This window comes from Larimichthys crocea, chromosome V (genome assembly GCF_000972845.2).
Source record: "Larimichthys crocea isolate SSNF chromosome V, L_crocea_2.0, whole genome shotgun sequence".
Lineage (NCBI taxonomy): Eukaryota > Metazoa > Chordata > Actinopteri > Sciaenidae > Larimichthys > Larimichthys crocea.
This window is the reverse complement of record NC_040015.1, coordinates 1,278,704-1,294,474: the sequence shown is the minus strand read 5'-3', so window position 1 is coordinate 1,294,474 and position 15,771 is coordinate 1,278,704. Positions and strand designations below refer to the sequence as shown.

Below are 15,771 nucleotides of genomic sequence, written 5' to 3'. Positions count from 1 at the left end.
TTAATCTCTTGATTTATTTCTGGTGTTCTTAATAATGGTTTAATATTGTGTGTAATTCCCATTTAATTAAATTAAAGTTTAAAAAAATATATTTTTTTAAACTTTCAGGGCTGAAAATGTTTTGAATAAATGAAGGAAACAAAATATAATTTCCGTCTAAAGCCAAATATTGAAATAAAAATGAACATAATAATATGCCTAAATAGTATTTAATCTGTGCTGATATTATATTCACACCTGAGCATATTTTGAGTGAAATCAGAAACCTAATGAGATGAAGACCTCAGATTTCTGTTTTCAAAGGTTTAAATTAAAGGCTTAATTATGAATCTGTTTTAGTCGATAAATAAAGAACCGAGTGAACATCAGCCTCACCCATTTTTAGCTTTTCTTTTTCGTTGTTGGACATATTTTTGTCCCTCCAGGCCTCCATCTGATTCCTGCCTCAACATTCAGCTCACGGCGTCAGAAAAAAGAAGCAGCAGGAGATCCGAGACAAATCTGCTGCAGATCAAAACCAGTTTAACCAGTTTGAAACCAGTTTACTCCACCAGCACGACGGAGGAGAAGAACATAAATCATAAATCAATATTTTCATTTTAGCCTCTGGATGGAGGATGAATATTTTTATTCCTCATGAAGGTCTTTGTGTTTTCTCCTTCAAACTAAAATCTTATGAAATCTTCAAAATAAAAGACCCGTTTATTCAGAACACAAAGACATCGAGGACACAAATATGTTTTTTTGTTGGTGTTTGTGTGTATTTTTAACAAACTGATGATGGAATTATGACACAATGTGTTTTTACAATGCAGATATTTATGTTATTCAGTGTTTTTAGTCAACAAAATGAGAAAATTTCAAACAAAATAAAGAATTATAGTTTATTCTTTATCTGTGGAGAATCATAAATGAAGGTAATATTAATACTCAAGAGTTAATATGATGTGAGTTTTAAAATTATAAGAACATTAAATTCTTCTCATCCCAGTTCACTAAAAAATACAAATGGAAAACGACACGCTGGAAATAAACTCAAAAATAATTCCTAATGTTTTTTAAAAAGTTTCTAATCAGACAGAATTTAAATCAACTCATGAGACATTTACATTGTCCAATAACATGAAGTGAAACGCAACAGATTTCAATTTATTATGTTGCTGCAGTTTCAAAAGGTTTAAATAAAATAAGTGTTTTTTAATGTTTGTTTTTTTTTGGTCCAGATCAAATAAGATGAAATCATGTAATTGTTTAGAAAACAAAAACAAAGTCGATCCAACATCAAACTTTAACATTAACTGTAAAGAGTCCAAATGTTTGAAAGAGGCAGATTTTTGTGTTGGTGTAGTTCCTGTTTCCGCCGCTGAGGGGAGCCATCTGTCCTTTTCATCAGCCTCCTATTTCTCTCTGATTTAGTTGCTCACGATTTAGCTTTAAAACCAATAATAACAATAATAATAATGATAATAAAATAATTCCCCATCCTTCATTCCCTGTTGGTGTCATTGAACACTGAGGTTTTACTTTTGTTCTTTATGTGGTCATTTACTTCATCTTGACTTTCAGAGGACAGGTCAGAGGTCAGAGGTAAAGACACCTGAATTCAACTGTAAGAAAAAACAAAGCAACCTCAACAGTCCCTTTTTATAACCTCCAGAACAACTTAAAGAGTTCCCTTAAACCCTTAAATAACTTCTTAAATAACTTAAGAACCAATAAGGAAGCCCTGAAATTCCATTAATAACTCCTGGAACCCTGTTAACAATCAGTGGAACGCTTTATGCCTATAAACCCTTTGAATACTTGTAGTCCCCTGGAGGTCCCTTAAAATCCCCCTTATGAACCAATAAAGTCCCTTAACATTTCCTCAAACATCTTTAGGATTGCTGGAAACCCTTCAAGAACCACAGAACCCCCTTCATGACAACATTTAAATCTCTTAAACTTCAAAACAATCCATGAATGCTCCTGGACATCTCCTGGAACTTGGTTGTTTTTAGGATAGACCAGAGAAACCTCCTTAAACGAACTCATTTACAAACCCTGTGCAACCGTCTTATGAACCCAGTCGAACACCTTTAAGGGCTCCTAGAATCCTTTAATAACCCAAATAGACCAGTCTCTCAGACAGCCCTAGAACTTCAAAAAACCCTCAAATCCCAGAATAACCCAGGACTGGGAACCTCCTGAGACTCTGCAAGAACCTCATATACCTTAAGAAATCTAAGAAGTACCCCTTTATGAAGGTGGTTTAAAAGCCATGGAAACCTAGGCCTGCTGGACCCCCTTTATGAACCACAGAAACCCCCTTAATAACCTCTTTAAGACGAAACTCCTGGATCATTCTTAAGAACCCAAAGAACCAATTCATGGAGTACTGGAACTCATTTAAGAACTACATAAACCTCTTAACAGGCCACAATAGAAGACAGGCCCCATTTAAGAAACATCTTCAGGAACCGCTTACAAAGCTCCCTGGCCTAGTTAAGAAATCAATAGAAACTCCTGAAGAACTCAAGCAACCCTTTCAAAGCAGCTAGAATCCCTGAACTCCCTGAGACCATTTAAGAGCTTATAGAAGTCTGTTAGGAACCCTGTTTAGGAACAGTGGAACCTTTTTAAGAACCTACAGAATCCTAGAGGAACCCATCATTACCACTAGTTTTGAATGCCTGCAACCTGTTGAGAACTCCTAGAACTCCACAGTAAACCCATGTAAGCTTTTGAGAACCCCCCTGATCAGCTCCATCGATCGACTGACAGACGCTGCTGAACGAAACATGTTTCTGTTAGCGTGAAGACAAACAGCAGATGTTCTGCAGAAGTGAAAACTAAATTCAGATCAAACATTTTTAATCAGAACTTTAAACACTTTGATTCAGCAGAGGAATCAGATCTGAACACTTTGATTAAACATGAAGCTAAAATTATCACCAGGCAGAGTTAAACTGACGGGATTCTTTAAAAACAGATGTTTGAATAAAATCCATGGAAATAAAGTTAACCTGTGTTTCTAATGATGGTTAAGATGTCAATTATGACAGAGGTCAAAGGTTTTGTTTCTTTCTCTCTGCAGCTATGAATAAATTTAAAAAATGTCTTTCTGCTCTGCCCAAACATGAATATATTACAGACAATGCAAGTAAACCTTTCATAGTGATAATTACATCTTTCAATAAATCAATTTTATATAACACGTAGCTTTAAATTAAGATGGAGCTAAACTTGATGTTTTCTGTGTTATTGTATTGAAATGTAAAAATGTTTGAATCAGCTAACGAGCTGGATTAAACGTGTTGTCTTGAAGGACATCTGGAGGCAGTGAATGTGAAATGTTGGACAGCTCAATATGAAAGCATCTGGTGAACTAATTTTATTTTTTATCACTTCAATAAGAAAGTTTTATTTCAAAACGTATTTGTGTATCAGCAGATGTTTGTCGCCACCAATATTCACACCTCAGACCAGAGTGTAATTTTAAGATTTCTGTTTTTGTCTGAGGAAATTAAAACGTTTAAATTGAGTTCTAAAATTCAGAAGAATATGAAGTGAGTTTGGTTTGAAGTCCCAGGTGGTAGCTGACCAAACTGGCACTGATAATTTGTCTTAAAATTCAAAAGAAAACAAATTGTTCTGTCTCTCCTGCTTAATGATACAAGTTTGAGCATTTTAAATGTGTCATAAAATTCAGAAGAAAATGAACAGAGTCTGGTTTGGGTTGACTTGAAGTCCCAGCAGGCAGTTAGAGAGGCAACAGTCAAAGTGTCATAGGTCAGAGTGCAAATTTGAGCTTTGAGTCTGCTGTAAATGAACTGTCAGGTTTGGTTGGATTTGGACGTCCCAGTTATGACCTGACCAACAAAGAAGACAAAAAACAAAGCAAAAAAAAAAATAAACTTTGTCTCCATGCCTCTCCTTTGAACTGCATTTACATTGTGTTTTCAAATTCAGAAGAAGCCTGAACTGAGTCTGGGTTGGTTTGAAGCCTCAGTTAGTTTGTAACATGGAGTTCCTCCCCGTCTTTTCTTCCTCAGACGAACACAGAGGTCACTTCTCTCTGCTGCTTTTATTTTAAAGAGAAATGTTTCTGAGAACGTGAATCCAGCACAGGACAGGTTCAAGTTTTTTTTTTGTCTGTCTGAGATTGGATCGACGTTTTTCTCTGCACCACCACCTCCTCTTTAGTCCTGCTTAGATGACACACACACACACACACACACACACACACACACACACACACACACACACACGCACACACACACACACACACACGCTGCAGACATCATATAAGCGGAGGAGCCGCTGTTTGGTCCAAACTGCGCTCACATCTTCAGCTTCTGTGAGCAAACTAACAACAACAACAACAACAAACAGGCAGTATGTTTAGTTCAGGGAGTGTCACAGAGAATCCGACAAACAAACATCCACTTAAACTATCCCATCAAAATAAAAGCATAAACAAACAAACAACAACAACAATAATCTCTTAAATAAATTCAAAATGTGCATCAGGACGTTTTTTACGCAAAAATACACCGGAAGACAAAGCCAAAAAACTTCTGCTCAGCAACACACTGAATCCTAATATTATTATTGTTATTATTTTTATTATTTATGAATAAAAGGATCGAGGAGCTTTCAGCTGTTGAGGGCCACAAATGTGACTGAAAGCTCCTGGAAACCCGGGACGGGACTTTGTGATTTGTTTTGGTCAGTATTATTATTCCTGATTAGTTTTAGTCTAATTACATTATTGTTAATAATAAAGTGTAATAACTGCTTATTTAAAATGTTCCCCAGTCCAAACATCCGGTCACTGATCAGCTGTTTTTTGTATTTTCTTCATGAAACAAAGGATACATTTCAGCTGCACGTGTCGTTAAACTCAAACACAATATTTTAAAAAAAAATGTTTGAATGAATCTAAAAAAAACAAACAAAAAAGACAAAAACGCTGATTTTTATTTGTGAGGCTGAAAAACTGAAACCAAATCTGATTTCTTGTGTCGAATTGTTGATTTAGTTGCTCCGCCTTTGTGTCTCCACATAAACATTAAACATGATGAATATTTCAGGACGTGACAGACTCGCTCTGCGCGCAGACCTGGAGCCTCTTCTCACACTGTCTGCTTCAAATCGGCTCCGTGTGTCCGAGCTGCAGCTGCTCCTCCGGGGTCAAAGTGTCCAACATGAAGTCATTCAGAGCCAAACAAAAAAAAAATCTTTAGTTTGTCAAATTAAAGAAAATCTACAGCAAAGTTTGAGTTTTTAAAGAAAAGTGTCTCCTGGTTGATTTGGCACTTTTACGCACAGAAAGCTGAGTTCACATTTTGTCAAACGTGTGAAACATCAGCCATACTTCCTGCTTAAATTAAATATTTTGCTCTCAAACCTCCTTAAAAAGTCTTAAATGAAGTGTCCAGGACCCGGGCTGACGGGTCCGGCTTCACGTGTCTCAGATTAAACCGGCTGAGGTCTCAGAGCTCGGCTCATCATGAAAGAGACGCAGGATCAGATACATGAAGCAGTGATGCTCACATTAATATCACTATTATTAAACTGAACTCGTGCAGTTTTAATGACTGTTGTCATGGTAACATCAACACACGTTTGATGATTCAGAGAAAATCTAAAAATCGTTAAAAAAAAATAAAAACACATTTTTGTCTCGTGTGTTTTATTATTTGTGGTCACGTGCTTAGTCCTTCTGATCACGTGGTGACAAATAACATCAATTAATACTAATAACAGGATCTCTCTGTGAAGACACATTTCATAACTGCAGTAACAAACAGTCAGAGAGGCACGTGTAGAAGAACTGCTGCTGTGCTGCAGTTTAGAGGAAACACTGAATATAATATAAATATAATCAAAGAGTTTTTACCTATTTCAATTATTTCACTTTATTTTCTTATGAAATAAAAAATCTTTCATTTCAGATATTGAGTCCAAAATAAAAATTTAAACCACGTGTCAGTTTTTAAACTTCCACCGTGAATAAAAACCCAACTCAGTGCTCAGCAGTAAATGAGAGAGAGCTGGTGTTTGTAGTTCTTTTAGTGTTAGTAGTCCTTTGTAAGTCGCTTTGGATAAAAGCGTCTGCTAAATGCAATGTAATGTAGTGTAATGTAGTAGTTACAATCGTTGTGTGTTTGAATGAATCAGCGCAGTTTGGACAATTCAAAGGTTTTGTGTTTTTTTTCTAAAAGAGAGAAATGTTGAATTTTTCCTTTAAATCTTCAAAATTAAACATGAAGTTTGTCTGAACATCAGAAACAAAATACAAAAGAATAAACACACATTTCTGGAGTTTAATTTGAATTTGAAATCTGCGTGCTCTCCTCCAGCGGCCTACAGCTCTCCACTCATCCATCCACTCATTCATTCATTTCGTGTTTCTGCCTCTTCACTCTGTGTTGATGTCAAATTCTCCCCCGACGTGAAGCCGCCGGCAGGAGAAACGAACTATAAACCTTCCTGGAAGCAGCAGACTGACATGACACCGTGTTTACGCATCCCGGCGCACATTTTACGCACAGAAAATCGGCTTTGGAGAAACAGCCCAGTGGCCTCTCTCTCTGAATGTGTGTGTGTGTGTGTGTGTGTGTGTGTGTGTGTGTGTGTCGTATAGTCTGCTGTGATCTGACACACAAATCACCTCCGCGTGTCCTGACCGTGTCCGCGTGCCCTTCGGATCCCCTCTCCTCTGTTTATTTTCCCTCCGTGTCTGGATGTAAACAGTTTTGAAGACGCCGAAGGGGAAAATATTTGAGTGTAAATATGAGGAGCGGCGGGGATTTGGGTGTACGCATGCACGGTGTGTGTTTTCCAGCGACGGTTTTAGTTTAGGTTTGGAGGGAGGAGGGTGAGGGAGGGGTGAGACGAGTGTTGATAGGGGTGAGTGTGTTTTCAACACTGCAAAAAATGTCACGCGTTTGGAGAGTCGTTTTTGGGGCGTGTGAGCCGCTCAAAGTCTGATTTCTGTACAGAAACGACAGAAAACAGAATTATGTTTGAAAAATCCACATTTAAAAAAATGTTTTAGATTTTATAACTGAGGTCTTCTCGTTTCTGCACAAACTAATCTAAAGAAAATCCAAAACAATCGATTCGCTTCGCAAGCGGTGAAAATTCGGGACCCGTTTTTCACATTTTCAGTTTCATTTCGATCAAAGTCAGATTTTTTAAACCTCTGACAGACGTGAAAACACTCCTCTGCTGTGGTATCTTTTTGCAGCGTGCACGGCATTGGTGGATGTGTGTGTTTCCCTGTGCGTCATGATTGGCTGAAAGCGCAGAGGACGCCTTAATATTTAATACTAATGTTCCCCTGGTTGGCTGAGGACTGGAAAGGTCCAACCAATGTTTTTTACTTGCTTTAGTGGCTGTGGCTCCCTAATTAATTGCAGCTATCTGTCTCCTATCGATGTGTGTGTACGTGTGTGTTGTGTGTGTGTGTGTGTTTCCTTTTTTCTCCCCAAACCGAACATGAAATAGTTTGTTGGGCTATACTTTCTTTCTTCCTATCGTTCCCCCCTTCCTTCCTTCCCGTCCTGGTTCGCAGGCAGAGACAGGACAGATTGAGACCCAGCTGTGTTCGTCGCTTTTGGTCGTTGCCATTTCCCCCCTCATTGCCCGGTGATGTTGGATATGGGAGAGCGCAAAGAGGTGAAAATGATTCCTAAATCGTCGTTCAGTATAAACAGTTTGGTGCCTGAGGCCGTGCAAAGCGACAATAACAACCACCAGAACCAGCATCACCACCAGAGCCACCACCACCAGAACCACCACCACCACCGGACCGGCGGAGTGGATGAAGCCGAGCAGAAAGCGCCTCTCCCGGCCGTGCAGCAGGACAGCAAAGCGGACCCTAAAAGTGACTCCTCGAGCCAGGAGAGCTGCACGGACGAGAAGGAGAAGCAGCAAGAGGAGAAGAAGGACGGGAAAGACGGGGACGGAGGCGCAGGAGGGAAGGACGGAGAGAAGAAGAGCGGCAAGTACGAAAAACCTCCTTTTAGTTATAACGCGCTGATCATGATGGCCATCCGGCAGAGCCCGGAGAAACGGCTCACCCTCAACGGCATCTACGAATTCATCATGAAAAACTTCCCGTACTACCGGGAGAACAAGCAGGGCTGGCAGAACTCCATCCGACACAACCTCAGCTTGAATAAATGCTTCGTCAAGGTGCCGAGGCACTACGACGACCCGGGCAAGGGGAACTATTGGATGCTGGACCCCAGCAGCGACGATGTCTTTATCGGCGGTACAACCGGGAAGCTCCGGCGGCGGTCCACCACGTCCCGGGCCAAGCTGGCTTTCAAGCGGGGCGCACGGCTGACCTCCGGGCTGACCTTCATGGACCGGGCCGGCTCATTGTACTGGCCCATGTCTCCCTTCCTCTCCCTGCACCACCCGCGGGCCAGCGGCGCCCTGGGCTACAATGGTACCTCCTCGGGCTACCCGGGTCACCCCATGTCTTACAGCACCATGCTCACCCAGAACATGGGCAACAACCACTCGTCGTTCCCGTCCTCCAACGGGCTCAGCATGGACCGACTGGTCGGCGGGGATCTCCCCTACGCGACGCATCACCTGACGGCGGCGGCTCTGGCGGCCTCGGCGGTGCCCTGCGGCCTCTCCGTGCCTTGCTCTGGGGCCACTTATTCTCTGAACCCGTGCTCGGTCAACCTGCTGGCCGGGCAGACCAGTTACTTTTTCCCCCACGTCCCACACCCGTCTATGACCACGCAGACCGGAGGAAGCGGCGGCGGCTCCTTGCAGGCCGCCCGGGCTTCGGCCTCCAATTCCCCGCAGGCTCCGTCCTCCTCCTCTCTGTCCTGTGACTCTCTGAGGCCGACTCTGTCCGGCTCTCTGCCGGCCTTCTCCTCGGGACTTTCCGGGGGTTTGTCAGACTATTTTACGCATCAAAACCAGGGGTCGACCTCCAACCCGCTTATACACTAACATCCCCAAACCCTCACCCCTCAGACTCACCCCTCCACCTTTTACCTCACCTCTCCATCCATCCTCCCCCTGAAGGAGTGAAAAGGACTAAAAATGACGAACTGTAAGTCGAACATTTTACACTGAACATTTACATTGTAAAAAAAAAGACAAAATTATTATAAACCACCTACTATAGAAAAAAGAGGAGAGACTTAAACTGCAAAACAAAAAAGAGCAGCAGAGAAACTCACAGAAAGCAGCCCTGAAGTTTCCAGGTATTTTTTAATATTATTATTATTATCACTTCTTCTTCTTCTTCTCTTTCTTCTTCTTCTGCTCCATCTTCTCCTGCAGTTTTAATTTCTGTGTACATAATGTCTGTTACTCTAAGTGTCCGGGGTTTGTCTCTGTATAGTTCTGTCAGTCAGCGACGTGCAATGTGACCTGAGCTAAAAAAAAAAAAAAAAAAAAAAGAAACCGAGAGAATGATGGGAGCTGTAGGCTGATTTTTTTCTTTCTGTTGTTGTTGTTGTTGTTGTTGGAGGAGGCATTACCTTTTTATAGAATGTGTTTTAAAATAGTTTTGTCTAATTTTGAGATTTAAAAAAAATTAAAATAATAATAATAAAGTCTCTAATAGCCAGTTTTGCCCGCATGTTTGCAGTAATATCAGGTCTCATGCGGGTCAGAAAAGAAGCAGCGGAGAATGATTTTATTTTCAAACTTTAAAAACTAATTTTGTTTTTATTTTATTTTATTTTTTTATTTTCTATAAAGTGAAATGGGTTTTTCTTTTTTTTCTTTTTTTTTTTTAAAGCGACTCTGGCTCCGCCGCCAAAGTCCTGAGGCTGTTTTCAACATTTATTCATTTCCCAGTTTAAAACCTGTTTTTATAGACCAAAGAATCAGTTTTTAGGAACATTTTTAGAATCAGTATTGAGCTGACAGAGGCCTGATGTCGTAGGAATTAAAGAGTGAATGAATGACTAAGTGAATGAATGAATGAATGAATGAATGAATGAATGAATGAATGGGTGCATGAATGATGCTTCCTTTACTGCAGAAAATTTCCATTTCAACGAGATTTTTATGGCATTTTTCTTAAATTCGCAGTAATTTGGAGTTTGGTGCCACCGATTTCAAACATCTGTTTTCCAGTTAATGTTTGGAGACATTTTTCTTTTGGATCAAATGTTTTCTGCGTTGGAATCAGTGTGAATTCACCTCCTGCTTTTGTAGAAAATTTCACAATTAGGGTGGAATTTTTGTGCGTAAATGTCTCGTTTGTTGGATGGATATTTTCCGCGGTGGCAGCCTGTGATGTGCTTCTATGACTGTCAACGTGATGGCCGGTAAAAAGCGGACATTCACGTTCCTTCTACTGTTTTTTTCTTTTCTTTTTGTATAATTAGTAAAAGAGATTTAAAAAAAATGTCTATTTGTAATTTGAATTTGGGCTTTTCCTTCTTTTCGAACAGGAAGCTCGATGTAAAAACCCGTTTGTTTGACAGAAGAAAAAAAAAAGCCTCATTATCTAATACTACTTGGAATGATTGTCCTTTAATTGTCGTCTCTAAAAACAATTTTTCATGGTTGTGATACTATTGTGGTCTTATTCTTATTCCCGTGTTTGTCGCTTACAGAAGTTAAAAAAAGAAAAAAAAATGTTTTAATCATAAAAAAATAAAAAATAAAAGAATAGGTTACATTCATAATTCACGGCAATCCTTTTGTCTTTTTTACTCCTGCCGTCCCTGTTGTCACTGTTTTTTATCTGCAGGTACCTGAACGCAACAAAGATTCCGTTTTTAGTTTGAAAGAAATTCTCATTTTTTTTGGATTTTAGTTTAAATTTCTTGTTTTCTCGTCGCCGCTCTTCATTGCAGAGACAATTTCATGGTTTTATTGGAGCGCAAATAAAACAAGAAGCCCAGCAGAGCTCCTTTAATAATCCACAAACATGAACAAAGCGTTGTTTTTTCTCCTCAGAGGTTCCTGTTTGTGTTTTTTGGGGGGAGTTTAGTTGTTTCTAGGCACACAGTGGATATTACACCGCGGAAGCGCGTGCGCGTAAAAAGGTTTTTACGCATAAAGATTTACGCGCGTCTGGGTGGAAAAACTGTGTCAAATGATGCAACCAGAGGTCGCGTTCAGGCTGCTCAAGCCTGACTGACATTTTCTCCTTTTGAACAGTGAAACGTGAGGCGCTGCAGGCTGCGGCCTCCAGCGAGCACTGAGCGCTTCACGGCACGAACCAACCCAGAAAACTGTTGTTTACACCCGGGTTCACTGAGACGCTGCTTCGCTTCATTTTACACATCGCTGCAGAATGTAAACTTTTAGATTTCTCCTGAACCTGAGCGCGTTTCTCTGTCATGTGCTGTGTTTGTGTGATGTTTGCTGGATGTGTCTGTGATGTTTGCGCAGTGTTTGCGTCGTGTTTTGATCAAACAGCTGAATTTTCTGCCTCAAACTTGCACATCTTTTGAGGTTTCTTCAGATTTCTTGCTGATTTGGAGCGTTGGTGTTGTTTTGGCTCCGTGCTGTGACTGTGGTTCCGCTCCAGTTTGTTTCTCACTTCATCTCTTCCTGAACGTTTTTTTTTTTTTTTTTTTTACAGATGAACCTTCAGAAATCTCTGCAGACTTTTTGCTGTTGCATGTTTTTTTTTTTGTCTGTTGTGATTTTACCTGCAGATTTTTCACGTTCAGTTTTTGTTGTTGTCTCGTTTCATGTTCGCTCCGTGAATTCAAACAAACAAACAGGAAACATGAATCCTTTACATTTTCAAGATTCCAGATTCTTCTTTTAGTGAATTGTGTTTTTACATATCTAATCTAAACTCAGCTGAATTTTCTTTCTTTAATTCGCAGATTTCAGATGCTCTTGCTCATATTTTGATATTTGATTTTCAAAATGTGTAAAAGAAAAAAAAAGAAACGAAATGTCTGTGTGCGCTGTCTGTTGTTTTTTTTTCTTTAACAGATCCACCTGCACGTTTCTCTTCACACATTTCGTCTGAATCTGTAGTTTCAGATCTGCGGTGCGTTCAAGTGTTTGTTGTCGCAGCTGGTTGGTTTTTGTTGTGCGGGCTGCGGGTTCTTCTGCAGGTTTCTGGAGATTTTGTCTGTTTTTTATTTGATATTTATTTATTTATTTAGTTGTTTTTTTTCGCTGATCTGAGCCGCTGCGCTTCACTGGCTCCGTGTTTCAGTCTGCAGGCTGCGAGCTGCTCTTTGTGCTTTTACATAAATATCTGGAGTCTTTAAACGTTTCAGCTCTTTAAGCTTCCTCTTGCTGACAAATGAAACACTTCTGCTTGTTTTTGCGCACACAGTTGTATTAAAAATGTGCAGACTGAAGCTCTTCCTCCTCCTCTTCCTTACCTGTGAACTTGCTGTTGGTGTCTTGATGTTTTCGTCTTCATCGCGCTGATGCAGGTTTTTCTCTTTTCAGTCTCATCCGGATGCTTCATGGCACTGAATCCACGCACAGGTGCACGCGCTGTGGCCGCTCAATATTAAAAGGACGCAAACCGACGTGTTTTATTATTTAGCTTTATTTAAAAGAAATCCTGTTAAATTGTCTCTAATATGAATTTAGGATTAAAACAACATGAAGCTGTGACTGTTTCCGGTTTGCTGTGGTGTCTGTCTGCAGGTCAAAGGTCAAACCTTCATCCCGCTGCACAGGTTCACTCCTGTGATGCGTTCACGCACTCCTGTAGGAATAACTACATTTTAAAAGTCACTCAACAAACAAAACAAAAACATCAAACTTTCAGCTCTGTTTTATTACTCACATACTATTTTATATGAAGGCAGGTGTTTCTAAAGGTCTTGGAGGTCAAAGGTCAAGCCCCGAGGCTGCAGCCAGAGGTTCAGACTGAAGTGTAATAATGGTGTGTGGCGGTCTGAAGGGTTCCGGTTCTGTTTTTTGGCGGTCTTGGATCCGGTTGGATCTGGATTCAGCTTTTTGTTTGATGGACGTTTGTGTCTGATTACAGCTGATGCAGCGCTCTGTTCCCATGATGCTTCAGTTTTGGGTCGAAAGTGTTCAGAATATTCCTGCAGCTCTCAGTCGGTATAGGCGTTTTTTAAGGTGGATTTTTAAGGTGGATTTGTGGCAGCAGATGTTTTTTTGAGAGGCTTTTACTGTAGAAAACAGCGAAGCTGCTTCCAAACGAGGATTTCACTTTCAGACAGTTCAGTGATGATTTGATGCTGAAAACCATCTGAATTCAGATTTGACATGAAGTCAGAGCTGCTGTTTGTATTTCTGCCTTCAGAGATCAACATGAGTCCAGAGCAGGTCTCCAAATCTCCAACCTTTGACTTTTCGGCATCAGAAACTGTAGCAGATAAATGAATAATCTGAGACGCTCATGTTTAATTTTCCTGACTGTTTAAAACTCAGTTTAAAAGAGAAGTGACTGTAAAAATGTTTCAAATTCAGTTTGTTGAGCTCTTTGTGGAACAAAAGTCTCAGTAATTAGATTTTCCTTTGCTAAATTAGAAACATTTGAAGATGGTCTGATCAGAAACTGAAAATAAATCAAAGACTAAAAAAATGTTTTTCTCTCCAATGAGCAAATCAGATAAATCAAATATATAATATTAAAAAAAATTTCCCCACCAAATTAAGAAATGTGATTTTTTTTGGTAAATCTTTGTATCAGACCTGACAAACCTGAATCTGAATTTTATTTGAGAATTTTTGTTTCCTGTGACACTTTAAATCTAAATCTGCATTCACGATGTCAGTGACTGTTATTATCAGAATATCAAATAAAACAGGTTTTAGAGGATTCTACAGAAAATTATTATTTGAATGATTTGTTACCAAACTAGAAAAAAACAAGAAACAGTTTGTTTGTTTAAATATAGTTATTCAGTCCTCGACAGTATGAAACCACATTTTTCTGGATACTCTTTCTGGGCTCTAAATTTGAAAAATGTAAAAATCTATAAATCTTTTAAATGTAAAAATCTTTACATTTTTTGGTTCTAAATTAAAAAATATGAAAGATCCCCAAATGTTTGTCTTCAAAAATATCTGACATCAACAACATGAACTGATTCAGTGGAGACTGTCAGTGTCACATGACTCTTAACAGGAAGAGAAATCTGAAAACGTGTGGCTACAAATTGAAAATTAAAAAGAAAAAAACCCAAATTAAAATAATATATAAAATTATTGTTATCAGGTCTCAACACCACGAATCAATCCCCACACGGAGTTTCACTGTCAGACAATGCTTTAAATACAGTCTCAGAAGCTCTAAAGATTGTGTGGGTCCAAATTGAGAAATGAAAAAAAATGATCAAATGTTTGTGGTGGGAACCTAAATGATTCCAAAAGTTTCAGCTGTGGTATATGAAGCTCTAAAATTCACTTTCAGAAGCTCTAAGACGAATAAAACCTAAAAACTGATTTTTTTTGCCTCCAAATTGAAAAATAAAATAAATGATTTCATATTGTTATGAGGCGTTTTAATATCAAATGAATCTTTAAATTCAGTTTCAGGAGCTCTTAAAGGAAGAAAACCCTGAAAACTCTAAATGTTTTGGCACCAAACTGAAAAATATGACAGATCCCTGAATGTTTATTGTCTTTATAATATCAGTATCAGACTTAGAGCGCGAGCTAGTATGAACCTTGAGCTTTAGTGTCACACGAGTCTTTAAATTCAGTTTCAGAAGCTCCAAGAGGAAAAAAAACAAACACTGAAAACTGGCACCAAACTAAAAAGTAAAAGAAAAAAATTTGTTATTTGTAACATTAATTTTAAAATGATTGTTATCAGGCCTCAACAGTTTAAACATGGAGTCTGAGTGTCACGTGATTTCTTACGTTCAGCAGCTCTTAAAGGAAGAAAAATGTGAAAACTTCCAATTTTTTTTGGCTCTAAATTGAAAAATGTAAAAAAAAAAAAAAAAAAAAAAAAAGAGGATTGAGCTGTGTGATATCGGTGCAGATGTCGTCCTCGGTGTTTCTTATCGTCTGATCTGAGATCTGCGTCGCTGTGATTTTCTCTCTGCAGCCTGTTTGTTGTCGAAGCTCTCGGCTGCTCTGAGATCAGCCCGCCGAAACAACAAAGAAGGACTTTCAGCAGCAATTTGTTCGTTTCCTAAAAGAGGGCTGCGAGTTAAACGAGTCCCACTGTAACGCAAGAACCCCACCAGCGCCCTCACCCCTCCTCACCCCTCCTCACCCCCCAACAATGGAGCTGCCGGGGAACCCAATATCTGTCAGCCTGATGCTATCTGCCCCATGTTAAATGGGGTGACCAGCAGTCAAAAGACAAAAGAAGCAACAGAAGGACACAGGGGAGGTGGGGGGCGAGGGGGGGGGGAGAAAAGATATCCTTTCTTTCTTTCTTTCTTTCTTTCTTGAAGTACTCAGATCTTTTACTCAAGTAAAAGTAGTAATACTAGAGTGTAAAAATACAACTCAAAGTCCTGCAAAGTGTTTTCTCTAGTGCCAAAAGTAAAACTTGTTATGCAGAACATTGTTTATGTTATCTTAAGTTACTCATTCATTCATGTGTTAGGCAGCTGTTACAGATGGAGCAGATTATCTCATACATCAGTTATACTTTATATTAATCAGATAAATGTCTCATAAAATGGAAATACTCAAGTAAACTACATGTAGAGTTGTACTTTGTACTTAGTTACTTCTCACCACTGACTGCGTTGAGCTTCAGCTGTCATTAAAGTTTCTCATTTTTGAGACAGAAAACTCAAAAATATTTCAGCAACATAACAATCATTTCCTCTTCAATTCACGTCTGAAGAGTTTGTCTCTAAACGTTTTGTC

The 15,771-nt window shown here is 39.3% G+C and overlaps 1 protein-coding gene across 1 annotated transcript in view; it reads left to right on the top strand.

Moving 5' to 3' along the window:
- Positions 1-7,323: 7,323 nt before the first annotated feature.
- The window catches only part of foxg1a (forkhead box G1a), a 31,246-nt gene continuing 22,798 nt past the window's right edge, over positions 7,324-15,771 (top strand). Inside the window, exon 1 of the mRNA XM_010741515.3 lies at positions 7,324-9,224. Within this exon, the coding sequence (XP_010739817.1) occupies positions 7,642-8,967 (1,326 nt within the window). The 5' untranslated portion in view covers positions 7,324-7,641 and the 3' untranslated portion in view covers positions 8,968-9,224. The remainder of the gene's footprint in view (positions 9,225-15,771) is intronic.